The 27288-nt window shown below is 32.3% G+C and overlaps 3 protein-coding genes across 3 annotated transcripts; all 3 read left to right on the top strand.

The window, feature by feature from the left end:
* Positions 1-370: 370 nt before the first annotated feature.
* LOC102583510 (UDP-glycosyltransferase 87A2-like) lies at positions 371-3111 on the top strand. The gene is made up of 2 exons (XM_006364957.2): positions 371-1017; positions 2120-3111. The coding sequence occupies exons 1-2, from the start codon at positions 525-527 to the stop codon at positions 2995-2997; spliced, it is 1371 nt and encodes a 456-aa protein (XP_006365019.1). The 5' UTR covers positions 371-524; the 3' UTR covers positions 2998-3111.
* A 1591-nt stretch (positions 3112-4702) lies between these two features.
* On the top strand, positions 4703-12553 carry LOC102583835 (UDP-glycosyltransferase 87A2-like). The gene is made up of 2 exons (XM_006364958.2): positions 4703-5297; positions 11565-12553. The coding sequence occupies exons 1-2, from the start codon at positions 4796-4798 to the stop codon at positions 12437-12439; spliced, it is 1377 nt and encodes a 458-aa protein (XP_006365020.1). The 5' UTR covers positions 4703-4795; the 3' UTR covers positions 12440-12553.
* A 6706-nt stretch (positions 12554-19259) lies between these two features.
* LOC107058480 (UDP-glycosyltransferase 87A2-like) lies at positions 19260-26177 on the top strand. Its single transcript, XM_015304241.1, has 3 exons — positions 19260-19419; positions 24044-24457; positions 25078-26177. The coding sequence occupies exons 1-3, from the start codon at positions 19350-19352 to the stop codon at positions 25950-25952; spliced, it is 1359 nt and encodes a 452-aa protein (XP_015159727.1). The 5' UTR covers positions 19260-19349; the 3' UTR covers positions 25953-26177.
* Positions 26178-27288: the final 1111 nt, after the last annotated feature.

Below are 27288 nucleotides of genomic sequence, written 5' to 3'. Positions count from 1 at the left end.
TATTAAATTAACTTTTTATGTATTTTTATTTATAATAAGTAAATAAGATCTAAATGCCAAATATAAATATACATGTATTCAAAGGCTATTCAGGATTTCGGAAGGATGGGCGCACTATTACGAAAAAATACAAGATATAAATTTAATTGTTTTAGAATAATACTTCCTCTGTTTACTTTAACTTATCCGGTATACAAAAATATTTTTTCTCTTTGATTTTAACTTTTAACTTTTCAAGAAAATATAATTATTTTTTTCATATTTCATCTTTAATATTAATTACTTATTTCTTAAATTATTTTTGAAGACTTAATAATTAATAGAATATTATAGTTTTGAATATGCTAAATCTGACGAGGTATAACTAAAACGAAGGAGTATTTCTTACTTAGGAGCACAACATGATAAGTAAGAAAGCAGTCAAAGTTGCTGCCCAACACAACCTTCGTCTTCACTGATCATCAATCTGGTCAACTTTGTCAGTCCTAAAACCCTAGTTTTTCGCTTTTCCAATTCATAAATAAATGGAAACTACTCAACCTCTATTTAGTTGCCATATATTGGCGATTCCATATCCAGGTAGAGGCCACATCAATCCTTTGATGAATCTGTGCAAGCTCATAGCTACAACGTCCAAACCAAATCATCTACTACAAATCTCTTTTATTGTAACTGAAGAGTGGTTCAGCTTTTTGAAATCAGAGCCAAAACCAGATAATATTCAATTTCAAACAATTCCAAATGTAATTCCATCAGAAAAGGATCGAAGCAAAGATTTGTTGGGGTTCGTGGAAGCTGTGTATACTAAGATGGAAGCTCCCATTGATAGTATACTTGACGGGCTTCCGAAGCCCAATGTGATTTTAGCTGATTCGTTATTGCCGTGGGCCGTCGGTATTGGGGAACGGAGAAATATTCCGGTGGCTTCATTTTGGACCATGTCTGCCACGGTTTTCTCCATCCTTCATCACCATCAACTACTCTTGGCTAATGGACATTTTGAAGTCAATTTGGCAGGTATACTTGTTTTTAAGTTGTTAGATTGATGCCCTGTTTGAATATTGTTGGTTGAAGGACACAATTGGTTGTCACAACTTTTTATTATATTACAATTTTGATCACTCACTTGTTGCTTGCTTTAGCAATACTCTTTACTTAACACTCACTATTATTTTCTTACTTGATTACTTGGTTACAATTCAAATGAATCACCTCTATTTATTGATAGTGATAGAAGAATCTAGCTAAAGATTTTTCTACTATGTTCTGTTCTTCTAACTACCTATTTTTATAACTATTTTTTTTAGAACATTTCTAGACTTTTGTTTCAAGAATATGCATTCTTGTATTTCTTTACAACTCATTAATATTCTAGATTCTTCTTTGAAATATCTTGGAAATTAATTAAGATGGTGATCAATTCTTAATATGCATGTCATGTAATTGTAACCTTAACAGTTTGATATAACTGCAAACATATTTCCTTTCCACCGGGCGGTGTCGGCTGAGTTAGAATTTTGCATTAAAAAAAAAGAAATAGTTTATTAAGCTTTGAAAACATTATTAACATATATTAAAACAACCGTGTAACATGCATATAAAATATGAATTAAAATTATTGGCTTCTTAATGTCAAAATTAGATGTGTCAAAAATGAGCTCAATTATAGGTAACCCGCTCATAATTTTAAGGGTTGGATTCCATCTCAACTCATTCAAACTTTAGCTTATTTTCAAATAATCCTCAATTGAGCCTAATTTAATCTCCAATTTCAACATGTTTTAAGACTCTTTATTTGCATTGATGTAATGTATGTACCTATATTAAATGTATGAATTACTATCTATTTTATATCTTTTAGGATTTATCTATTTATTTTTAAGTTCTTTTTTAAAATTTTCATGAATTAAAATTCAAATAGTGGTTATAAAACTTAAATAAGAATGTATTAAAATTATTGAGATTAAGCGGATCAAGATTCAACCCGTTTTAAAGCCCATTTGAGCTCAAAATAAACCTGGGCGGGTCAGTATCCAACCCAATTTCTATTTCTACCCATTTTAATATTTTTGATTTCAACCCAATCCACCCATTTGACGCGCCTACTCATAATGAACAGAACAAGGAGAAGAGCTTGTAAATTACATTCCGGGGATTACACCAATTTGTGTAAAGGATCTCCCACCTGTGTTCCACTGCAAATACCGGGAGATGTTGCACTTGATTCTTGAAGTTGTATTACAGTTGGTCAATATAGCACAATACGCCCTGTTCACCACCATTGAACCATTGGAATCTCAAGTAATTGAGGCTTTACAAGCTGAAATTCCAGTCCCCATTTTCACAGTTGGTCCAACAATCCCTTACTTGGATACCGAATTCAAGACTAACCAGCCTTGTCCTAACTACTTGTCATGGCTTGATGATCAACCTAAGGACTCTGTTCTATACATATCCCAAGGAAGTTTCTTGTCAGTATCAAATACACAGTTAGATGAAATTATAGCGGGTGCGCACAGCAGTGGTGTCCGTACATTTTGGGTGGCACGTGAAACTTCTTCCTTACTTATAACAGATGGAATTGGGAAGAGGGGAATCGTGGTGCCTTGGTGTGACCAATTGAGAGTTTTGTGCCATCCTAGTGTAGGTGGATTTTGGTCGCATTGTGGATGGAATTCAACCAAGGAAGGTGTGTTTGCTGGCGTTCCGTTTCTTACATTCCCCATTGTGGCTGATCAATTTACCAACAGTAAACAAATAGTGGAGGACTGGAAGATTGGGTGGAGAGTCAATAAGGAAAGTGAGAACCTGGTTAAGAGAGATAAAATTGCTCTACTCGTGCAGAGTTTTATGGACCTTGACAGCTATCACGGAAGAGAAATGAGGAAAAGAGCAATGGGAATACGAAATATCTTTCAAGAGGCAATTGAAGGTGGAGCCATTCAAGCAAATATTTACAAGTTCATTCAGGATATTTCTCAAGGCCCAAGGCAATAATGTTTGGTATGTGAAGAAGTCATGCAGAAATTATGTATGAACTTAATAATATAAAAACTATTTTTGTAATATGTTTCACCTGAGAAGAGTATCAAACATTTTCTTCGCTCTAAACTGCTGAGCATGTATATGGCCCAAACTTTCGCAGTACTACTCTTTGTTGAATAAATGAAGTGGAAAGAGAACACAAACAGGATGCACTTGGTGAGAGCAAGAATTTTCTGCCTGCTGTTATTCACAGGCATCCTGTCAATGTTTCAACATGCTGCTTTAGTGGAGAAAGAAATTAGTACCAACTACTTGAGTTCAGGAACCAGGTTCCTTACTCTTAACTGAAAGCAGTAACAAAAATATCTCGAGTTTCATGTAGAAACCTCCTTACTCAAGAGAGTAAAAACCACAGCCTCCAATGTGCAGGATTTCAGCAACCAATATTGTAGACTCTATCCTCTTTTACCTTGTAGATCTCATTATTGATGGACATGTAATGTGCTTGCACCTGATATATATACAAACAATAGTATATTCAGCATTTAAATTAATGGTTTCTATTTTTCAAATGCAAGTGCTAATTTTTTTTTACTTGTTTTCACACACATACATTATATATATTTATTCAGTTGTGGGTTCAACGAAACTATATCATACTTTAAATCCGCCGCCATATAAAAAATACATACATATATATTTCTTCCCATCCTGATATTTTGGGAGGGCATTTAGCGTCAAGCCTCTGTATATACGTAGGAAAACAAATTTCTCGAGCTTTAGGGGTCGTTTGGTGTGAAGAATTACACAAAATAGTTATGGGATTAAATTGTAGTGCCACTTAATTTGTTGTTTGGTTGGCATGTTCGGGATAACTTATCTCGGGATTAATAATTAGTGCTGGGATAAGTTATCCCTCCTTTTGAGTGGTATAGTAATTCCGGGATAAAATAAGTAAATGAGAAAAATATCCTTCAAAACTTTTTCTATACATCACTTTTCACATTCATTAAGGGTACTTTTGTAAACAAATAAATTATTCTTAAAATTAATTTATGCAAAGCCTATTATTTTGAATACAACATAACTTATTCCATCATAATTTATTCCATCATAAATTGAATTCAAACCAAACGACAATAAGTCCTGAATTGCAGTGGTAGCAAGTGGTTATTATTTGTCAATGTACGTAGGATGTCAGCATTGAAGCACAACAATGCTTGTAGAGTTGTAATACGTACCAACTGCGCATTAAGCTAGCTCTTGCAATGTGCATAAGTAAAAGCGAACAGAACAGTAATTCTTTCACATGATCGATAGTTCTAAACATTAAAAAAAATTGTGCCACTTATTGTTAGAAAGTTTAGGATAGTACAGATTCAGTGGCGAATTTATGTGTAAAAATTGGGTCACCCAAACCCATGGTCCTCCGACTAAACTCGATATATTACTTGTATAATTATTAAAGAACATATTAAATAAACACTTGTTGAACTTGTTCTTAAAGTTGCTGGATGGTTCACTGGTTTGACAGTCAAATTTTAACACCAAGGTCCTGAATTCAATCCCCGACAACCACAATTCACTTCAATTTTTTTTAGTAACTAATAACACTTGTTTTTTCAAAAAAAAAAAATGAAATTCTAAAGCAATGGTACACCCGTTTTCTTGAAATCCTGGATTCGCCTCTGTACAGATTAAACATCTGTGGCCATATTTAAGGCCACATATAATTGTTGTCATTTAGCATCTCAACGTTATCAGTCCTAAAACCCTAGCGGAAATTAACTCAACCCAAATATATGTGTAAATGGAAACTGCCGACGTTGATCAACCCCTATTTAGTTGCCACATATTGGCAATTCCGTATCCAGGTAGAGGCCACATCAATCCATTGATGAATCTGTGCAAGCTCATAGCTGCAACGTCCACACCAAATCATCTGCTACAACTCTCTGTTATTGTAACTGAAGAATGGTTCAGCTTTTTGAAATCAGAGGCAAAACCAGATAATATCCAATTTCGAACAATCCCAAATGTAATTCCATCAGAAAAGGACAAGGCCAAAGATTTGTTAGGTTTCATGAAAACTGTGTTTACTAAAATGGAAGCTCCGGTTGATAGTATACTTGACGGAGTTCCAAAGCCCAATGTGATTTTAGCTGATTCGTTCTTGCCGTGGGCCGTCAGTATTGGGGAACGGAGGAATATTCCGGTGGCTTCATTTTGGCCCATGTCTGCAACGATTTTCTCCCTCTTTTATCACTATCAACTATTTCTCGCTAATGGACATTTTGAAGCCAATTTCACAGGTACTTTTTCCACGGTTAGTTGTTAGATTATCAGTAGAAACATATTTCCGGTCAATTTATTGAGTTTTGAAAAATTATTTATATTAATGGAGTTCTTAAAATTTGGACTAATAATCTGTTTGGTCAAATTTTCGAAAAGTTAAAAGTGTTTATTTAAAAAACATACTTAAAAGAATCACACTTGTTCTTATACTTTTACGGTACTTTTTCAATATACTAGTATCTAGTACGTGCGTTGCACGTGTATCCAAGCAAGGACTGATTCGTGTTATAGTTTCCAACCCTTCCAATATTAAGCATAAATCTATGTGTAAAAAATCACTAAATTGCAACAAATAGTCAACATAAACCATGAGTCATTTAGTACAAAATTGAACACATAAAATATGATTTTTAGACATTATTAATAATAGAAACAACAGTTAAAAAAACATATTAAAGAAACAGTGGCAGAACAAAGATTTTCACTAAAAGGGGTTCAAGATATGAAGAACTAAACACACAAATGTTCAACATATACTATATATACATAAAAAAATTTATTTAGATCATATGTATAAATAGTGCAATTTTCCGTCAAAGAGGTTTGAATGAACCCTCTCGGTCTTACCCGACTCCCCGATAAAACAGATGGGTTAAGAATGATCCTTTCAACTTCATCTCATATCATGTTTTGTTAAGATTGTGCTTTGTAATAACAATATATATAAGTGAATAGATTCATTTTCTAATCAGGGTGACTTACATTTTTCCTTAAACTTTTATAACCCATTAAATTATTGTGCCAGGTAACTTTTACAAATCTCCATGACTTCATTGCATTATACGTTAGCTTCTAAATAACTTTAGGAAATAACTGTTCAAATACACTTTATACTGCAACATATGAATCTGATCCATAATTATACATGAAAGGTAACTTTTCAAATTACTTATCTATTTTTTTTCAAATTAATTAAGGAAATCAATGTATTGATTTTGAAAGAATACATTTTACCTGCATTTGAATCTAGTCCATATTATTGAACCACACAAATAACCTTTCAGATTCTTAGCCTTTTGAGAGTAACTAAGAAAATTAATGCATTGTTTTTTCAAAGAATGAATTGTATTAATTTAACAGCTTCTCACTTTTAGTATTTAGTATAATATAATATGGCTAGCTACTTAATATTTAATTAATTAAATATTTTATAATATTATGATTGAATGTAGGGGTAAAAGGATAATCCAACTTTGCACTTAGGAGTTTCCCATATGATGATGATATATACATTATTTTATCAATCATAACTTTTCAAATTCTTCCGTTATGAGAATTATGATTATGATTAAAAGCAATATCAATGTACTCATTTATCAAGAAAGTAATAATTTAATTATTAAAGGGCTTAAGGACTTAAATTCTACCATTATGTAATTAAAATCTTTATATTTAATTAAATAATTAATCAAATTTTAATTTAGTAAAAGGGCAAAATGGTAATTCAACCTTTTACTTTAGAGCTTCCCACTTATAATATAACTAGATTTTGTTGCCCGTGCTATGCACGGGCCCAATAACATAAATGGTATGTTTTGGGGCTAATAACGAAGTTTTTGAAGCGATTGTTTGCGTGGATAAAGGAATAAGTTTTTTTTATCACAAACCTGTACTTTCTTTGACGCTATTCAAGGCACAATAAGACTACCCACATACAATATTTTTGAACAATTTTATGTTGTCAATTATCACGATTTAATTTTAAGAATCAGTCAATTTTTTTTTCTGTTTTTTTAATAAATATTTTAAGTTGTCAATTATCACGATTTGTCCCATTTTTTATGTGGCACCCTTTGACTTGGCATGGTGTTTATGAAAAAAAGAAGACTTTTTAAAACTTGTGGTCTAAGATAATCCTCAGAGATTTGTGTGGCTGGAAATCATTTCATTAAGGATAAAAGAGAAATTTTAAAGTTAATTTGTTTTCAATTATAGTAAGGTGACATTCTTTTTGGGACGGACTGGAAAGGAAAGGGTGCCACATAAAATGGGATGGAGGGAGTATTAGAGCCGGTTTGGATAGACTTTTGGGAGTGTTTGGCAAATTTAAATAACTTAAAATAAGTTTAAAATGACTTAAAATAAGTTAAAAGTCAAAAGTAGGACTCTCCCTACTTTTTATTCTTTGACTTAAAAGTCCTTTAAGTTTTACCTTCAAAAAGTTGTTTCTTAAAAGCTGCTTCTTAAGCCAATCCAAATGGGCTTTAAGTGTAGTGTTTATACTAAAATTAGAAAATACATGATAGTATTTGTCTCTCAACTGTTATGGGTCTTAAAATATTTCTTCCTTGTGTCGCAGGGTGAAAAGTTAAGGCGGAGAAATGACTGGTTTCATTGGCTGATACCACCATCAGTACAGAATTCAACCATGTCAAGTCCGCGATCTCCTCAAATGTCTGGTCCTGATTTGCTTGCAGAAAATCTCCAACGTGTTGTATTTGATTATAACACTACAGGACATGGAAATGCTGAAGCACATCTTAGTAGATCATCATCTACTGAATTAAGTACTCCATTTACGCAGTTTGGCAATGAGATGGCTGAACAGGCTGATGCTCAGAATTCACAGCTAATGCCACTTGGAAATCCAAGTTAAAGAGTTAACTCTTCTGGAGTGAAGAGTGAAGTCCAGAGGTTGGTAGCTGTTGTGCTTCTTCAAGCAATCAATGAGTTTTAGTTTATACTGTTGGTGGTGGTTCTGACATCTCATGAAGGAACTAGGCAGGGAATAAAAGGATAACAAACATAATTGGCAATAGAATTATAATGTCTTTAAGCATTCTTGTAGCTTGATTTTGTTGGGATGTATATTTTGTTTTGTTGGGGACAAGTATTTTCTTTTCCTTTATGTTATGTTCCTTTGTCGTGGTTATTTATTATACAGGTCTGGGCAATTTTGGTTCTACTTCCCATGCAGCCCCCCAGCTTTATCTTCTTAAGCCAAAATCCTTGGGGCAGGCTTACTGAAAGGTATGAAGTTGCTGGCTTCTGATCTTTTGTCAGAATGGTCCTGTGAAGACTTTTGTGCTGGCCCTGGGCACTTGGTTGTCTTGTTATTGTCTTTCTGTTTGTTTCAAATCTAGCACCATTGACTCTTTTATATTTACTAGTTATAGGGAACGTGTGTTGCACGTTTGTCTACTACTATTTTATAAAATTTACACAAACATAATTTTATGTCGATAGTTATTTATTGCATAATTTATTTTTATAGATATGCCAAAACTTGTATTGATTAATATGTATATGTATAAAGTTTACATTTTCATCCAAAAGAAAAAAATAAAGATTCGAAATATAGTCGTCTAGACTAAGATATATTCTAGTAAATATATAGATGTTTTCTCTATACAGACACAACCATTTAGGTTAATATTATAATTTTATTTTTACTTATTTGTTTGACAGCTAAGAAATACTCAAATATGTAAAATCAATTAAGATTATATAACACCTAATCTAATAAGATGAATACTAGCTTTAAATTTAAGAATAAAATATACAACATTATGAAGTATTATCTTCTATAAATATTATATAATAATAAGAGTACATCATCATTTTTATTTTTTTATTTTTATCTTACTGTCTACTTTCATTTTCATTTTCCTCTCTTACTACGTACAAAAATATAAATACTTCCCACTTTGTGCCTACTCATTCAGATTCTTCAATTTCCACGTTTATGAAAAATTAACCCAAAATCATCTTTTAAACTAAAACTCCTAGTATTTTAATTTTTAATATAAATTTAAAATGCTCCAATACAAAAAGGGAAATGACATAAGAAGAAAATTATATTGACACAAGAGATCACGTAGCTTTAGATCAAAATTATTGTAGAACTCACGATCCTTATTTTTTTTCTTCTTATTTCACCCCATGATAAGCTTTAACTGAAATTACAAAATGATCTTGTATTGTTAATGCCTTGGTATGCCACATCTTTACATTATACTTATTTCTATAAAATTCAGACTATGAAGAATTTGGACTTGGGATTGAAAATGTGAGATGGTGAATGTATATGATGTGTCTGTTTGTACATAGTATTTTCAAAATTTAAGAAAAGAGTCATTTTACTTTTTTATGAAGCTATAACTAAGAATTTTTGAAGATTTCGATATTGGCATGTGTAATTGAAGAACAAAAAAGTGTCTAATGATGTAACGGAAGAAAAATAAGAGACTGTTAATAATTTAGCGACTTAACTTTTCTTTTCAATACCTTAAATGTATTAAAAAGAAATTAAATAGAAGAAAATGCCACTTAACTTTTATAGAGTCCTTTTGTAATCCAACTTTCAACTATAAGGTTATCGTATTACACTTGCAATACACTAATGTTTGACAGACGTCCCTCAAAATTTGGCTCGTCGTTTATTGTCTGACATGACCATTTATGATGAGAAACAACAACATCTTTCTTCTTACATTCATGAATCCTCATATGAAGTTCAGCCGCAACAATCAATAAATGAACACCTTGAATTGATATCAAAATGAACAGCTTAATATATATATATATATATATATATTATAGAGAGAGAGGGGGGGTGGAGCTACATACAAATTTAGCATCATATATAATTGCTTATTTCTAAGGTATAGAATGAATAATGTCAAATACTCGGTGCAGATAAAGTTATGCCTTTCAATATTATGAATTACCAAATATAAGGAAAGAATATTAATCATAAAATACCATACATAAAAAAATAAACTATCACAATTATATTGATGTAGAATAAACACAAACTTACTTTCTTGAAGCTTGTTATAAGATTATAGGAACTCACTCTCATATTCGATCTCAGTTATACATCCTTGACTAAATTTTTATTGCTGCAACAAAAAAAGTCCAAAAAGTTTAACAATCAAATACTGTTTAAATAACTATCAAAGGAAAATCAACTACAAAAAAATAATATAATATTTTCTAATACAATTGAGAATCTAATAATTAGAAAATTAAAAAACACATGAACCATAGAAAATGTTGATAGGTCTGGAATATATATAGTAAGAGGATGCATATTTTTTTGACTTATGAAATTCTTCTTTAATAGACAAATAAATAAAGAAAAGATCAATTGAATAGATAAGATGAATATGAACATTTCAAATTTTATTTTTCCAACCTTTGAGATTCTCATCAAACGTAATTAATTGGTTAATATGTGGTCACTTCCCATTTAATTGATTATTGTCATTTATTAGATGGTAAATTTATTATTTGGTACAAAAATATCATAGAATCAGTATTTAAATTAGGGGTAGTAACGTTGATTAATTTTAATGTAGATTTTTGTACTTATTTTATTTTAAACTTATGTTTTCCTACTTTTAAATAACTTACAATTCAAAAAATAATTAAAATATTATTATTTAATTAATTAGATGTTTAATTTAGTCTAGGGGTAAAATGGTAATTCAACTTTTCATCTTTGGAGCTTCCACTTATAATAATATATAAAATATGTGTGTGTGATTTGTCATATTTACCTTTATATTCTTAAAAAATCATATTTATCCGTAGTCCCATACAATGTTAAATCTCTATGTTTTCAACATATTTGTCATTTTCACCAACTTTAGAGTCATATCTTATACTCTGAAAAATCATATTTCATCCCACGTTAAAGATAGGAAAAGAGAGAAAAATTTATAATTTATCTATGGATATGATAACATATTGTTATTATTATAACATTACTAACTTGTTTTGAAATATTCAACATCTAAATTATGATTAGAATCTTGATATAATGTTAGCCATTGATTTTCCTTTGTCATGTGTCTTCGAAACTTGAGCAAAATAGGGAGAAGAGAAATGAATTAAGTAGTAAGCAGAAGGAATAACGTGCTGACCTGATTCTTTATTCATGGGTCAAGAACGTGAAATTTTTTATTATATGAATCGGGGAGGATTTGATCTTGGATGTCTACTCTGATACCATGTTGAAATATGTGATTATATCATCTAAAAGTTTAATCCGCACATTTTTATTATTTAATTGTATTCTTTCTGTTAGCAACATGCATTGTAATATCACTTAAGTTTCTCACTAGGCGTTTGGATCTAAATTCAGTGATATCTTCTTTTTTAAAAATATACTATTTGACATTAAAGTTGAAAAATGATTGGATTTGGAGTTTGAAGATGCATTTCAAGAACAATGTTTCGACAAGTACAACAACTTATATTAATTTCATGATGAACAGCGCTAGGAGAAGAAGTGGTAAATTACATTCCTGGGCTTAAACCAATTCGCGTAAAGGATCTCCCATCTTCATTCAACAGCAAACGCCGGGAGATGTTGCCCTTGCTTCTCCAAGTTGTATCACAATTAGCCAATAAAGCACAATATGCCTTGTTCACCACCATTGGAACATTGGAATCTCAAGTAATTGAGGCTTTACAAGCTGAATTTCCAGTCCCCATTTTCACTGTCGGTCCAACAATCCCTTACTTGGATACCGAATTCAACACTAACCATCCTAGTCCAAACTACATGTCATGGCTTGATGATCAACCTAAGGACTCTGTTCTATACATATCCCAAGGAAGTTTCATGTCTGTATCAAAAGAACAGCTAGATGAAATTATAGCAGGTGTGCACAGCAGTGGTGTCCGAACATTTTGGGTGGCACGTGAGAATGCATCCTTACTTACGGATGGGATTGGGAAGAGGGGAATCGTGGTGTCTTGGTGCGAGCAATTGAAAGTTTTGTGCCATCCTAGTGTTGGTGGATTTTGGTCGCATTGTGGATGGAATTCAACCAAGGAAGGTGCATTTGCTGGTGTGCCATTTCTTACGTTCCCTATTGGCGGTGATCAAGTTACAAACAGTACACAAATAGTGGAGGACTGGAAGATTGGGTGGAGGATCAATAAGGATAGCGAGAAATTGGTTAAGAGAGATGAAATTGCTCTGCTTTTGCAGAGTTTTATGGACCTTGACAGCAATGAAGGAAAAGAAATGAGGAGAAGAGCAATGGAAATAAGGAAGACCTGCCAAGAAGCAATTGAAGGCAGAGCCATCCAAGGAAATATTGACAAGTTCATTCGGAATATTTCTCGAGGCTCAAGGCAATAATGTTCGGTTTATAGAGAAGTTATGCAGAAATTATGTATGAACTAAACTATATAAAAATTATTTCTATAATATGCTACACCTGCGAAGAGTATCTAACATTTTCTTCGCCCTAAACTGCTAAGCATGTAATATGGCCCAAACTTTTGCGGTACTAGCTACTTTTTGTTGAATAAATAAAGTGGCAAGAGGACACAAACAAGCTGCACTTAGAAGTTCCTGCTTGCTGTTATTCACAGGCATCCTGCCAATGTTTCAACATGCTGCTTTGGTGGTGAAAGAAACGAGTACCAACTACTTGAGTTCAGGAACCAGGATCCTTACTCATAACTGAAAGTGGTAAAGAAAAATAACACAAGTTTTATTGTGGAAAACCTCCTTACTAGTAAAAACCACGACATACCATGGGTAGGATTTCATCAACCAGAGTTGAAGACTCTTTCCTCTTTTACCTTCTACTAGTCTCTGGGCACGTGTACCCCATACGTCAATAAGTAAAAACTCTTATAAAGTTAAATAACTATTATTTTAAAATGTAATACCAACTTAACCTCAGATGAATCCATCTTACTATTTTCATACTTTAAAAACAAGGGTGAAATTATAACATTATAATAGTAGATCGATCTTGTGCATAACTTTAAAACAATGAACCAAACCTTCCAAATATAATTTATAAAAAATCACAAAATGTCGAATCAAATGAATTTGATTCATTTAATATAAGCTAATCAAACTTAATTATGTAGGACAATGTAAAAGTCATACTTGATATTTCTAACGTTATGAATTCATCTTCCTCAAAATTCTTTTCGGTGTTTCTAAATAAAGTGAAGATGTCAAACTTGATATACACTCTATTGTTAATCTCAGATTATAGATAGACTAATTTGAAAAAAATATATTAATGATCAAAATCTTACTAACAAACAATAGACGATGGAAAAAGAGGAGAAAAGTAGGAACTTTACCATAGGAGTACGTAGAACTACTAGTGGAAGAACCCAAGATGACAAATTTGTATTTGGTAATGGTATATATTGATTTAACTGCAACTTCATAATCTTTAATTTAAGATTAAAAGGGGGAAAACCTTGATTCATGTACTTATTTAAGAACAATTATTTAGTTTTAATTATTTTACCAATTACATATGACTCTTAAAATTCTAGAAATCTTAATTGACTCTTGTCCTTCTACATTATCTTTCTAATAAATAACTTACCATTCAAAAAATAATTAAAATATTATTATTTAATATTTAATTAATAGATGTTTAAACTAATAGATAAATATAAAAAAATAAACATAGAAGAAAAAAAACAACATACCCATCCTTCTTAAAACTTTAATCATAACATTATATAAATGAAAAAATAAATACAAAATCGGTACATAATTTTCCAAGTTTTTGTTGATACCTTGTCTCATATCCAATCAAAATTCAAAAGTCTTCTCCATCGAATCAAACTAAAGCATGAATCAAATAGAAAAATCATTTTATTTTCGTAAAGTGATATATAATCAGACTAAGATAGATATATCATATACTTTAGATGTTGATGGCTTCACTACTTTAACTATAAAATGAAAAGGATAATTTTGAATGTAAATTTTTTTTTTTGGTAACTATCTTTTATATTAATTACCAGTAGCAAATCATTACAAATCAAGCAGCTATCACAGCATGCTTATTTCTCATAATTGCCTCTCTTTCGACTAAAGCTCTACCTTACCTATAACTAGAATGTATACTCATCTAGAATACTAGGCTGGGATCTAATAATAGAAACGTAAGCTATCTCTTTGGCCACACTTTCTACTGTTCTGCTCTTCTGCACAAAGATTCTATTATTTCTCTCAATCCATATTCCACCATAATGATCTTGAAGATGTGAGCTGAAATAGTCTTCCCTTTTGCATGTTGTATACTCCAATGCATAAATTGCTCCCAGTTAGTAGGCAGCATGTCAAGCTGGTGCACCAATTTTAGCAATCTGCTCCATAATTAACCTGATGGCAAAGTGACAATGAATAACCAAATGCTCTATGGTTTCCTCCTCGTTTTGGCACATAACACACTTCTTTGATACTACCATCCCCCACTTTGTTAACCTGTCTGTAGTTGGCAACTTCTTATGAAGCATGAGCCACATGATGAAATAAGCTTTTAATTTGATCTCGCAGCATTCTTGAACATAAGGCATTTCCAGTCAATCCTCTGTTGTTCCCCTATCAAAGACAAATAAATTTTGGATGTAAGTTTCATGAAACAATAAAGATGAAATTATATAGATAAAAATAGAGGAATATCAAAAAGATATCTAAAAGTTTTAAATTAAATATTGGAAGGTTTCAAAGGGCCAAAATAGATAAAAGAGAACAACTTTAAGATTATTAAAAAAAAAAAGGAAAAATTACTGGAATATTCAATTTAAGACTTTAATTTATATAATGTTAATTTACTCTTTTTATTTACAACATTATCATTTTAATTACAAACCTGACAACTTAATAAATATACATATCTTTATACGATTTTTTTACCTAGTTTTTAGCTTAGTGGGCTGATTTTATCTGTTTCATAATTTATTATTTTTACTTTTTTGATTTTCAATCACAACTATAATTGGTTACATTAATTTTGCCTTTTTTTTTCTCTTTCTTACTTAATACAATTACACTTCTAAATTTATTTTTTCTTTCTCTTCAATTACGTTTTTTTTTTACTTTTAGAATAATATAATGATAAAAAATATATATATATGATATAGAATGGTATAAACTTCTTGTTTTTCTTTATATTATTTAAGTGCAAAATTGGTATATATATGGTGGTAAAATTATGAAATAGAATAGTATAAACATGTTGTTTTTCTTGGTATAAGTTATCTGTAGAATAATATAGTGGAAATTAGGATATGGAATGGCATAAACATGTTTTTTTGAATATAAATTTTTTAATATTGTATATATTATGGTGACAATTTGGTGTACATTACAATTTTTGACATACCGTATTTATTTTGGAATTCTCAATGACAATTATAGTTGAATATGATTTTTTTACTTAAAGATCCTATTTTTTTAGGATGCAGGTTTCTTTCTCTCATTTTTTTGGTTGATTTTTTCAATTCTAGTGCTGATTTTTTTGGGAGAATTTATTGCCTAATTAATAGGATTTTTACCATTTAACACATTCCTTATTTGATACAATTAATTACTCTTGAATTTGTTCTTCTCTCTCTCCATTTTCGTTTCAATTCTTTTATAAAAAATACCAATTTAAGTTCCATTATATAAGTACCAATATATGCAAAGTAATAAAAAAAAAAACAATTTGCATACCCTAATAATAACCATTTGCATACCACAATAATTATTTATGCATACTAATTTGTATATCAATAATAGAATTCTTTTAGGTAATATTGTAAAAAAGGAAAATATGAAATCTTATTATGGTGTGAATTGATGTACAGTATGATTTCAATATATATATTTCTATTTGTAAATACAATTTTACTATTATATAATTTGATTCTTTAAAACGGTATACATTGTGGTATAGAACTTGAAATTACACTAAAACTATATGACACTATTTACGAATAACATTAAAAATTTATAATATAAAAAATGTACCATATAATAATACTAACATTTGTACTATATAATATACCAACATTATTGAATTCTACCCCATATCAAAATTGTACCATATAATATACCAACAATTATTGAATTCTACCCCATACAATATACCAATTAGTTGATATTTCGTGCCATTTTTTTTTCAAATGACATTTAATACCACAAGGAAAATCAACATAAACAATAGAACTAATTACATCATATGATTAAATATGATTCTGAAAAAAATGTTTAATAAACAACCAATAAAATTCAAATCCGCTAATAACATTCAATTAGATTATGAAAAAAAAGTGTTATAAAAAAGAATTAACTCAACAATGCTAATCCTCATATGGATATTTGGTACAAGTTTTGGTATTTGATTTTTTTTTAAATGGTATTTGCGTCACATATCACTTCTTCAATCTTGAAATCCACATACCTTCCTGCAATATATTTTTAAAAAAAATTAAAGAACCTACTAAACAACTGTTATAACAATCAAATTTGAAATACACAATCATATTTTTTTTACATCACCAAAAAAAGTTATATACGAAATGGTGTATAATATGGTTAAAAATTGGTGTCCACTTCATTATTCTTATAATGAAATTTGAACACCAACTTATAACAAACTATATATATAACATTGATTTATTAAGATTGACAAAGTTGAACATGATTATATGTTACAATCCAACGGTGCATAATACCATGATTATATGATTAAGGTGTACATTATGATGACAATTTGGTGTACATTTCAATCTAATATATAATGTACGATATACACCAAACATTTACACCACAAACTAACCAAAAGTAACTAATTTATTTATATAATAAATTTAATTAAACAATCAACTACATGCATAATACCATCATATAATATCTATTTTTAAAAATTTACACATTAATTATAGTGTACTTGAATGGTGTACCGTATGTGTATAATTTAATATAATAAATAATACATATTTTAAACCAATATTACACCATGATCTTACCAAGAATTTTAACAAATTATTTTGGATAACCAAATTAATTAAAAAGTGTGTACATTACTATTTAACATTGATTTCCATATTAGTATTGTCATTAAACAGTGGTAAATTTATAGAATTCGAGTAATATTAGGTGTTAATCTTAATTTTGATTATATTTGCAATCCTACAATTCATAATACCATAATCTACAAACTATACGAGATGTTTGTTTAAACAATTATACAAACAGCATTAGTGCCATGAATGATTCATCAAAATCAATTTACAAATAATAAAATTTTCATGATTAACCACAACAAAAAAAGCCTTAAAAGAGATTTTTCAGCCACTGAAACATTTGTTTTTTTTTTTGAAAAATCAAACTCTATAATCTTACAAAAATAAATCAGAAGTAATTTAAAAATATGATACATACCGGTGATATCTCATATTTGTCGTGCTGAATTAAAACGGACACGTTCTTGCTTTCAACCATTGAAACGACCTTAAACAGGAGATAAAGACTTTGTATTGGTTACAATACGTTGTTTTGAGATATGAGAGAAATATTAAGTAATGAATATCTATGGAAGGTAACTGAATTGGAGTAAATTAAGGAATTAATATCTTATTTAATATTGAATGATGCATTGCTTCTTCTTTTTTTTACCCTTTTTTTTTAATTTATTTTTATTTTGTTTTATTTTGTAAAGATTCTATTGCTATGTTGGTGTAAAGTCAAACTATTGTTATATAGAGGTTATTTAGGTCCTTAAATTGTATATTTAAGTTTTTTATTTCAACTTTCAACTTTTTTTTGTTCCCACTTTTAGTAATATATGATGACTAGTTTATGGGGACGTGCACCGCACGTGTATTCCATGTGAATTTTTATGAATTTGTTAGAACAAAAAAAAATCTATGAAAATATACATGGAATGAATAATTACATACCAATTTGAGCCCACATAAAAAATACAAATTAAAGAAGTTTAATAGGGAAGGAAAAAAATAGATACGAAAAATATAATATACACATTCTTCTTAGGATTGTAATCATAACAATATTGATGGAAAAAAAATAATATAGAATCAGTACAGAATTTTTCAAGTTCTTGTCGACTCCTTCTCCCTTATAGCCTTCTTCATCGAGTCAAAATAAAGCATGAATCAAATAGTACACTAATGATGTAAACACTTCATTACTCTAACTATAAAATGAAAATGATAACCTTGGGTGATCACATGAACCAAAAAATCGGTAATTGGTAATTATTAAAGTTCTTAAAAATAAAATAAAATTTGAATCTGAACGATTTGCCACTGTTAATCTATGATAAAGAACCGAAAATAAAAAGAAAAAAGAGTCGGTGGGGGGCTGATTCTTATGGGTCGCAGGGAAAGGTTTGGTGGATGGGGGAAATGTGCAGAGTACAAAATTTTATTTTATTTTTTATTATTTAAAATATATTTTTTCCCTATATTGAATTATATTTTTTAATAATTTTTTGGATCCACAGACACATGTCATAACTTTATTCGTCATAGTGTCATGTCATAGCGAGTATATCTCACAGACTTAATATTTTAGGCTGATTGTCCAAAAAATGTCAAATATGTGTCAATCTAAGTACTAGAGGTGTTCAATAGATACAAGATTTAGTTAAGGAGTTCAAGTAAAATATGCGAATAACTTTAAGAGGTTGTGTATGACTTAAGCCGGTTATTATTTGTCAATAATGTAGTACTTATGATGTCGGCATTGAAGCACAATAATTGTTGCCATTTAGCAGCTCAATTCACCTCCTTTATCACCATTGAATCTATATCTGCCATTGTTGATTTAGAAGATTAGAAAAAAGAAAGAAAAGGAGAGTAGTGTTCTGATAGATAGTAGGGAAGAATTTGGGTGGGTTTGGTAAAATTGGTAATTATTAAAGTTTTTTTAAAAAAAAAAAGAAAATTTGAATCTGAACGATTTGTCATTGTTAATTTATGATAATGAACCGAAAACAAAAAGAAAAAAGAGCCGGTGGGGGGCTGATTCTTATGGGTTGCAGGGAAAGGTTTGGTGGGTGGGCGAAATGTGCAGAGTACAAAATTTTATTTTATTTTATTGAATTATATTTTTTAATAATTTTTTTTGGATCCACTGACACATATCATAACTTAAGCAGGTTATTATTTGTCAATGATATCGGCATTGAAGCACAATAATTGTTGCCATTTAGCAACTCAATTTTATCTGTCCGAAAACTCTAGTGGAAACTGCCCAAGTATATCTGTAAATGGAACTTATCAAGGTTGATGAAGCCCCATTGGGTTGCCACATATTGGCGATTCCTTATCCAGGGAGAGGCTGTTGGCAACATGATCAGACGTGGTTTAGTAGTTAGGTTGTTGCATTTGTTTAGGAGTCATTAAGTTGTTTCCTAGTCTTTAGGTTATAGGAGTAGTGGAGTCAGTTTTTTATATTCAGAATTATTAGGAGAGTAAACGTGTTTTTTTATCTATAATGTTTTCTATTTAAGGACTCTTGTAACTGAGTATTAATGGAATACAAACAGAGAAAATTTTCACACTTGCGAGTCTTTTCTTTTCATCTTTGCTGCAGTTTATTTTCTATCATTTGGTATCCGAGCCAGAAAGTTTTTTTCTTCTTTTTTGAAGTACTATTGCAGCAACAAAAGATGGCTTCTGAAAATTTTGTCCAGGCCGCTATTCCGCGCTTCGATGGTCATTACGACCATTGGAGCATGTTGATGGAGAACTTCCTTAGGTCCAAAGAGTTTTGGCCAGTTGTCAGTATTGGAGTGAAAGAGCCAGCAACTGGTACTGCCTTGTCGGAAACACAAAAGGCAGAGTTGGATAGTCTAAGATTGAAGGATCTCAAAGCGAAGAATTACCTTTTTCAGGCTATTGATCGCTCAATACTGGAAACCATTCTTTGCAAGGATACTTCCAAACAAATATGGGAATCCATGAAGAAGAAGTATCAAGGAACAGCGAAGGCAAAACGAGTGAAGCTTCAAGCACTCCGTGGTGAGTTCGAGACTCTACGTATGCAAGGTGGTGAGTCGGTAACAGATTATTTCTCTAGGACGTTGGCTATCGCAAACAAAATGCGAATTCATGGTGAAAAACTGGAGGATGTTACCATTATTGAGAAAATACTTCGCTCAATGACAGCAAAGTTCAATTATATTGTTTGCTCCATTGAAGAATCCAAAGATATCGATACTTTTTCTCTTGATGAGTTGCAGGGTTCTTTGTTGGTTCATGAACAGAAAATAAACCAACAGGACAAGGATGAAGTAGCATTGAAGGCAGCAATGTCTTCGAAAGGTACAAATCAGGAGAAGGTCAAATGGAAAGGAAATAATCGGCACCAGAAGAAAGAGAAGAGCAGCACTGCAGATTCCCAGGAAAAAAAAAAGGAGTGACAAGTCTCAAATTGAATGCTATCGATGCCATCGATTTGGACACTATCGATCTGAGTGTCGCACCAATTTAAATAGGAAGAGTGGTGGCAGATCTAACTTTGCAGAAATGAAGGAGATGTGGAAACAAAGGGGGAAGAAGAGGAGATTTCACTTTTAATGGCATACACTGCCAAAGAGAAAGCTTCAAATGATGTATGGTATCTCGATACAGGCTGTAGTAATCACATGCGTGGGGAGAAAGAAGCATTCTCAGAGCTGGATGAAACTTTCCGAGATACTGTCGAGATTTGGAGATAATTCAGTGGTCTCTGCCATGGGAAAAGGAAAGGTACAAGTCAACTCCATTCATACCATTAGTGATGTGTTTTATGTCCCTGCGCTGAAGACAAATCTACTAAGTGCTGGGCAACTTTAAGAAAAGGGATATAAACTTAATATCAAAGGTGGAGTTTGTAAGATACGAGATTCTCATTTGGGGTTAATCGCACAGATTAACATGTCATCAAATCGCTTGTTCCCTTTATATCTTCACAACTCCACAAAATCTTGTCTCTCTGCAAAAGTTAAAGGGGATTCCTGGAAGTGGTATTTTCGCTATGGTCATTTAAATTTTGGAAGCTTGAAGTTTCTAAAACAAAAACAATTGGTGTTGGGTCTTCCAGAGCTTGAATCTCCCAATGAAGTATGTGAAGAGTGTGTTGTTAGCACGCAACACCGTGAACCATTTCCAAAACGCAATTCTTGGAGGGCAAAGAAGGTTCTGGAGTTGGTTCACTCAGATATTTGTGGTCCGATAAGTCCTACATCTAATGGAGGTAAACGCTATTTCATTAGCTTTATTGATGATTATAGCAGAAATACTTGGGTTTTTTTCTTAAGAGAAAAATCTGAAGCATTTGAAACTTTTAAGCAGTTTAGAGTGCTTGTTGAAAATGAAGTAGGTTGTCAAATTAAGTGTTTGCGGACTGATCGAGGTGGTGAATATAACTCACTAGAATTTGTAGAATTTTGTGAGAAACATGGAATTAAAAGGCACCTTACCGCAGCCTACACACCTCAACAGAATGGTCTGTGTGAAAGAAAAAATCGCACAATTCTAGATATGGTGCGTAGTCTTTTGAAGAGAAGTCACTTACCAAGAGACTTTTGGGCAGAAGCAGTTCGTTGGAGCGTTCATATATTGAATAGATGTCCTACCAACTCTATTCAAAGTATGACACCTCATGAAGCTTGGAGTAGGCGTAAACCAAATGTTGAGTACTTTCGGATTTTTGGATGTATAGCATATGCACATATTCCAGATGCAGCAAGGAAGAAGTTGGACGATAAAGGTCAGAAGTGCATTTTCCTTGGTATTAGTGACAAATCAAAAGCTTATCGCTTGTTCAATCCTATTACTAAGAAAATAGTTGTTAGCCGAGATGTTATTTTTAATGAAGAAGCAATCTGGAATTGGGGTGATAACAATTCGTTTCAACATATTCCAGTTTCTGTTGAAGAAGAAGAGGAACCAGAACGACCTTTGGAGATCAGTTCACAACCAAGTCCAATTGTACAGGATGCTGAAAGTGTTGAACACGAATCAGATGGTTCTCAGCTCAACAATGAACGTCCACAACGTATTAGAGGGGCACCAAGATGGTTGGAAAATTATGAGGTATATGGGACTAGGAAATCTGGAAATACAGTAAGTCATTTTTCTTATTTTTAGATTGTGATCCTATATCTTTTGCTGATGCTGTTAAGACCTGAAGTGGCAGCAAGCCATGGATGAGGAGATTAGATCAATTGAAAAAATGATACTTGGGAGTTGACAAATCTTCCAGAAAATCAGAAAACCATTGGTGTCAAAATGGGTTTACAAAACAAAGTTGAAGGAAAACGGAGAGGTCGACAAGTTCAAAGCTCGCTTAGTAGCAAAAGGCTACAAGCAAGAATATGGTGTTGACTATGTAGAAGTGTTTGCTCCCGTTGCTCGTTTAGATACCATCAGATTGGTGATTGCTTTGGCTGCTCAAAATGCTTGGAAAATCTATCAGCTGGACGTGAAATCTGCCTTCCTACATGGTGAACTTCAAGAAAAGGTATCTATCGAACAACCTCCTGGCTATGTGAAATTTGGTGGTGAGAATAAAGTGCTTAGACTGAAAAAGGCTCTTTATGGACTAAAACAAGCTCCAAGAGCTTGGTATAGTCGCATAGATACTTATTTTTCAAAGGAGGGATTTCGAAAGTGTCCATATGAACATACTCTCTATATAAAAAGGAAAGGTGCAGGGGTCTTAATGGTGTGTTTATATGTGGATGACTTAATTTATACCGGAAGTGATGAGTCTATGATTGAGAACTTCAAGAAGTCCATGATGGTTGAGTTTGACATGTCCGATTTGGGTATTATGCATTATTTTCTTGGTTTAGAAGTGAATCAATCTGCTGATGGTATTTTGTTCTCAAAAGAATATGTGCAAGATATTCTGGACAGATTCCAGATGAAAAATAGCAACACTGTGAGCACACCAATGGAGAAGGGTCTGAAGCTCGTCAAAGAACCTGAAGGGAGAAAAGTGGACAGCACTTTATACAAGCAAATCATTGGAAGCTTGATGTACTTGACGGCAACAGGCCTGATGTTATGCACGCTGTAAGTCTCATTAGTAGATTCATGGAGAGTCCAAAAGAAATGCATCTACAAGCTGCCAAGAGGATCCTGCGGTACTTGAATGGCACCAGTGACCTTGGAATTCTTTATCAGATGAGAGCAGCTGGAGATTTAGTTGGTTACACTGATAGTGACTATGCTGGAAATCTTGAAGACAGGAAAAGCACATCAGGATTATGTTTTTATGTTGGGCTCTGGAGTTATTTCTTGGTCTTCAAAGAAGCAACCTATTGTTACTTTGTCGACTACCGAGGCAGAGTATGTAGCTGCAACATCGTGTGCTTGTCAAGCAGTATGGCTGAGGAATATTCTTGAAGAACTTCATTTTAAGCAGGAAAGACCAACTCCAATCTATTGTGACAATACTTCGGCGATTAATCTTTCAAAGAATCCAGTTGAACATGGACGAAGTAAGCATATAGATGTGAAGTATCACTTCTTGCGTGATCTGACTAAGGATGCAAACATTAGTCTTATTTATTGTAGGAGTGAAGAGCAGGTTGCAGACATGTTCACAAAGCCCCTGAAACCAGTGTCCTTTCTAAAGCTACGCGATCAACTTGGTGTTTGCAAATTAAACTGAAAGATGTTTCAGTTTAAGGGAGGGAATGTTGGCAACATGATCAGACGTGGTTTAGTAGTTAGGTTGTTGCATTTGTTTAGGAGTCATTAAGTTGTTTCCTAGTCTTTAGGTTATAGGAGTAGTGGAGTCAGTTTTTTATATTCAGAATTATTAGGAGAGTAAACGTGTTTTTTTATTTATAATGTTTTCTATTTAAGGACTCTTGTAACTGAGTATTAATGGAATACAAACAGAGAAAATTTTCACACTTGCGAGTCTTTTCTTTTCATCTTTGCTGCAGTTTATTTTCTTTCAGAGGCCACATTAATCCATTGATGAATTTGTGCAAGCTCATAGCTGCAACGTCCACACCAGATCTTCTACTACAAATCTCTTTTATTGTAACACAAGAGTGGTTCAGCATTTTGAAATCAGAGCCAAAACCAGATAATATCCAATTTCGAACAATTCCAAATGTAATTCCCTCAGAAAAAGATCGAAGCAAAGATTTGCCGGGCTTCATGGAAGCTGTATTTACAAAGATGGAAGCTGACGGGTTTCCAAAGCCTAATGTGATTTTAGCTGATTCGTTCTTGCCGTGGGCCGTCAGTATTGGGGAGCGGAGGAATATTCCGGTGGCTTCATTTTGGACCCCTTCTGCCACCGTTTTCTCCATCCATTATCACTATCAACTACTCAAGGATAATGGACATTATGAAGCCAATTTAGCAGGTACCTAACTTGTTTTTTCCTTTTTCCTTGTTAGATTAAGATGCATGTCATGTAATTGTAACCTTACTTGTTTGAATTTTGAATTTATGAATTTTTTTTTTTTTTTTTTGAAAGAATAGCTTAATAAGTTTTGAATAAATTATTTATACGTATTTTAAAAAAAAAATTAAGCATACATACAGATACAGATATCAGATATGAATTAAATCACAAGCATAATTGTAACTCCGACCTTGCTTCCAAAGTTCACATTGTATCACATAAATTTGGCAGTTTCATTTTATCTTAAAAGAAAAAACTTGAAATTTACGAAATGGTTTTCTAGATTGTTATCAAAGTAAAATCTCCTTCCCTCTAAACTGATTGGCTTCAAATTTCGAATTTTCTTCTAGCTTTTACCAACATTTAGAAAAAAATTTAAGGGTTGATACTTTGACAAGTTGTCGGAAATTCTTTCCAAATTACTGTAATTAGTAGGAGTACAGTAATTACCTCGCTTAAATTTGGTGAAATTAAGTTTTTGTAGATATGTATTCACCCGCATTTGTCTACCTAACTAATTACAAAGTTGGAAATAGGAATGTAACATAAGTTGAGTTTCTTAATTTTCTAATGAACAGAGCAAGGAGAAGAACTCGTAAACTACATTCCTGGGATAACACCAATTCGTGTAGAGGATCTCCCATCTGTAATCTACGGCAAACAAAGGAAGTTATTGCCCTTTCTTCTCGAATATGTATCACAATTGGCCAATAAGGCACAATACGCCTTGTTCACCACCATTGAAGCATTGGAATCTCAAGTGCTAGAGGCTTTACAAGCTGAATTACCAGTCCCCATTTTCACAGTTGGTTTAACAATCCCTTGCTTGGATACCGAATTCAAGTCCAACCAGCCTAGTCCAAACTACTTGTCATGGCTTGATGATCAACCTAAGGACTCTGTTCTATACATATCCCAAGGAAGTTTCATGTCTGTATCAAAAGAACTGCTAGATGAAATTATAGCAGGTGTGCACAGCAGCGGTGTCCGAACGTTTTGGGTGTCAAGTGAGAATGCATCCTTACTTACAGACGGAATTGGGAAGAGGGGAATCGTGGTGCCTTGGTGCGACCAATTGAAAGTTTTGTGCCATCCTAGTGTAGGTGGATTTTGGTCGCATTGTGGATGGAATTCAACCAAGGAAGGTGCATTTGCTGGTGTTCCATTTCTTACGTTCCCCATTGGGGCTGATCAAGGTACCAACAGTAAACAAATAGTGGAGGACTGGAAGATTGGGTGGAGGATCAATAAGGATCGCGAGAACCTGGTTAAGAGAGATGAAATCGCTCAGCTTTTGCAGAGTTTTATGGACCTTGACAGCTACGAAGGAAAAGAAATGAGAAGAAGAGCAATGGAAATAAGGAACACCTGCCTAGAAGCAATTGAAGGCGGCACCATCCAGGGAAATATCGACAAGTTCATTCGGGACATTTCTCGAGGAACAAGGCAGTGATTTACTTGACAAACTGTCCAGGTACCCGCCGTGACCAGCAATACGTTTCTAGTCACTGTAATAAGCTGTTTGTACCCTTGTGATCTTCTCGTCCAAAAGGTTATGTTTGCACTAGGAAACAGTTCCTATTCGTTTTGTTCTTATTTTGGGATTGTTTTGTTTCTTGTGCTGGTTTCATTTACTGAGTGTGCTTATATCTATCCTACTTATTGAATAGTCTCGTTAAAGTGGCTTGGCGTTGCTCGCATTTACCTCTGCTTCTATTGAGTTACTTGAGAATTTTCAAATATAATCCACATAAAAATCATCATGTCATTCACATTTTTCTTATATTTCTGCGTGTATAAGGTATTAGTATGATATAATTGAGTCATTTCTTGAAAATCCAATGTCATATTTCTCTATTATAAGGATATATGTAAGTCAAAATCGAACTTTAAAATACTGAATTAGTTTGATATGGTAATGATATACTAGTATTTTTTAAAAGTCAAAATTAAGAATCAAAGTCTTTCATAAAGTACCATGTCAACTTGTGGTCTGTAACCACGTGTAACTTGTCAAGTGCCCCATTAACATCAATACAATTCTTCATTACTTTTCTTATACTTTATTTATGACTTTTTCTTTTAATTTTGTTACAACTTCCTCCTTCATTTATACTTTATTTACTTTACCTTTGGTTTTAAATTTTCTCTTATATTTAGTGTAATTTCTTGTGATAATTCTTTCTTTTTTTTAAATCAATATTCTCTTGTTTTCTTGAAAAAATTTGACCGGCTAAGAAATCCCTCAAAGTAATTCATTTTTTTCTAAGAAATTAAGAGTTTTTAACTATAACGTTTAAATAGTTGTGCACTTATAGAATTATACTATGCAATAATTAGTAACTTTAATCAAGAGAGTGAGCACCCACAAACCTAAAATCCAAAATCGGCCCCAATGGTCATAACCAAGAAACTTTAATTAAAGAGAGGGAGCACCCACGAACCTGAAATCCTGAATCGGCCCTAATATCCTGAATTGGCCCCAATGGTCATAACTAGAGGTGGCAGAATTGGTAATTAATATGGGTATTCGCTCATATTTACTCATTTTAAATGAGTTGGGTATCCAACTCATTTAAAATGGGTAAAAACGAATAATACTCATATTACCCATTTAAAAGTGGGTAGTTAAATGGATAAAAGATATACATTCACACAAACAAAAAAAAGTGATAAAGGGTGGGATAGTAAGAAAGTTTTTTTTTTAAAAAAAAAAAATTATTGGAAAAAATTTAAAATTTTATTAATTTTTTTTTTGGATGGGTGTGGGGGGGGGCTGGTAGGGGGTG

This window comes from Solanum tuberosum, unplaced genomic scaffold (assembly GCF_000226075.1).
Source record: "Solanum tuberosum cultivar DM 1-3 516 R44 unplaced genomic scaffold, SolTub_3.0 scf00528, whole genome shotgun sequence".
In the NCBI taxonomy this organism is placed as follows: Eukaryota; Viridiplantae; Streptophyta; class Magnoliopsida; order Solanales; family Solanaceae; genus Solanum; species Solanum tuberosum.
This window is presented reverse-complemented; position numbering and strand designations above follow the sequence as displayed.

Coding starts and splice junctions, on each gene's coding strand:
- LOC102583510 (XM_006364957.2), top strand. CDS start 525: ATGGAAACTACTCAACCTCTATTTAGTTGCCATATATTGGCGATTCCA. Junction 1,018..2,119: donor TTTTGAAGTCAATTTGGCAG/GTATACTTGTTT, acceptor CATAATGAACAG/AACAAGGAGAAGAGCTTGTA.
- LOC102583835 (XM_006364958.2), top strand. CDS start 4,796: ATGGAAACTGCCGACGTTGATCAACCCCTATTTAGTTGCCACATATTG. Junction 5,298..11,564: donor TTTTGAAGCCAATTTCACAG/GTACTTTTTCCA, acceptor CATGATGAACAG/CGCTAGGAGAAGAAGTGGTA.
- LOC107058480 (XM_015304241.1), top strand. CDS start 19,350: ATGGAACTTATCAAGGTTGATGAAGCCCCATTGGGTTGCCACATATTG. Junction 19,420..24,043: donor GATTCCTTATCCAGGGAGAG/GCTGTTGGCAAC, acceptor TTTCTTTCAGAG/GCCACATTAATCCATTGATG. Junction 24,458..25,077: donor TTATGAAGCCAATTTAGCAG/GTACCTAACTTG, acceptor TCTAATGAACAG/AGCAAGGAGAAGAACTCGTA.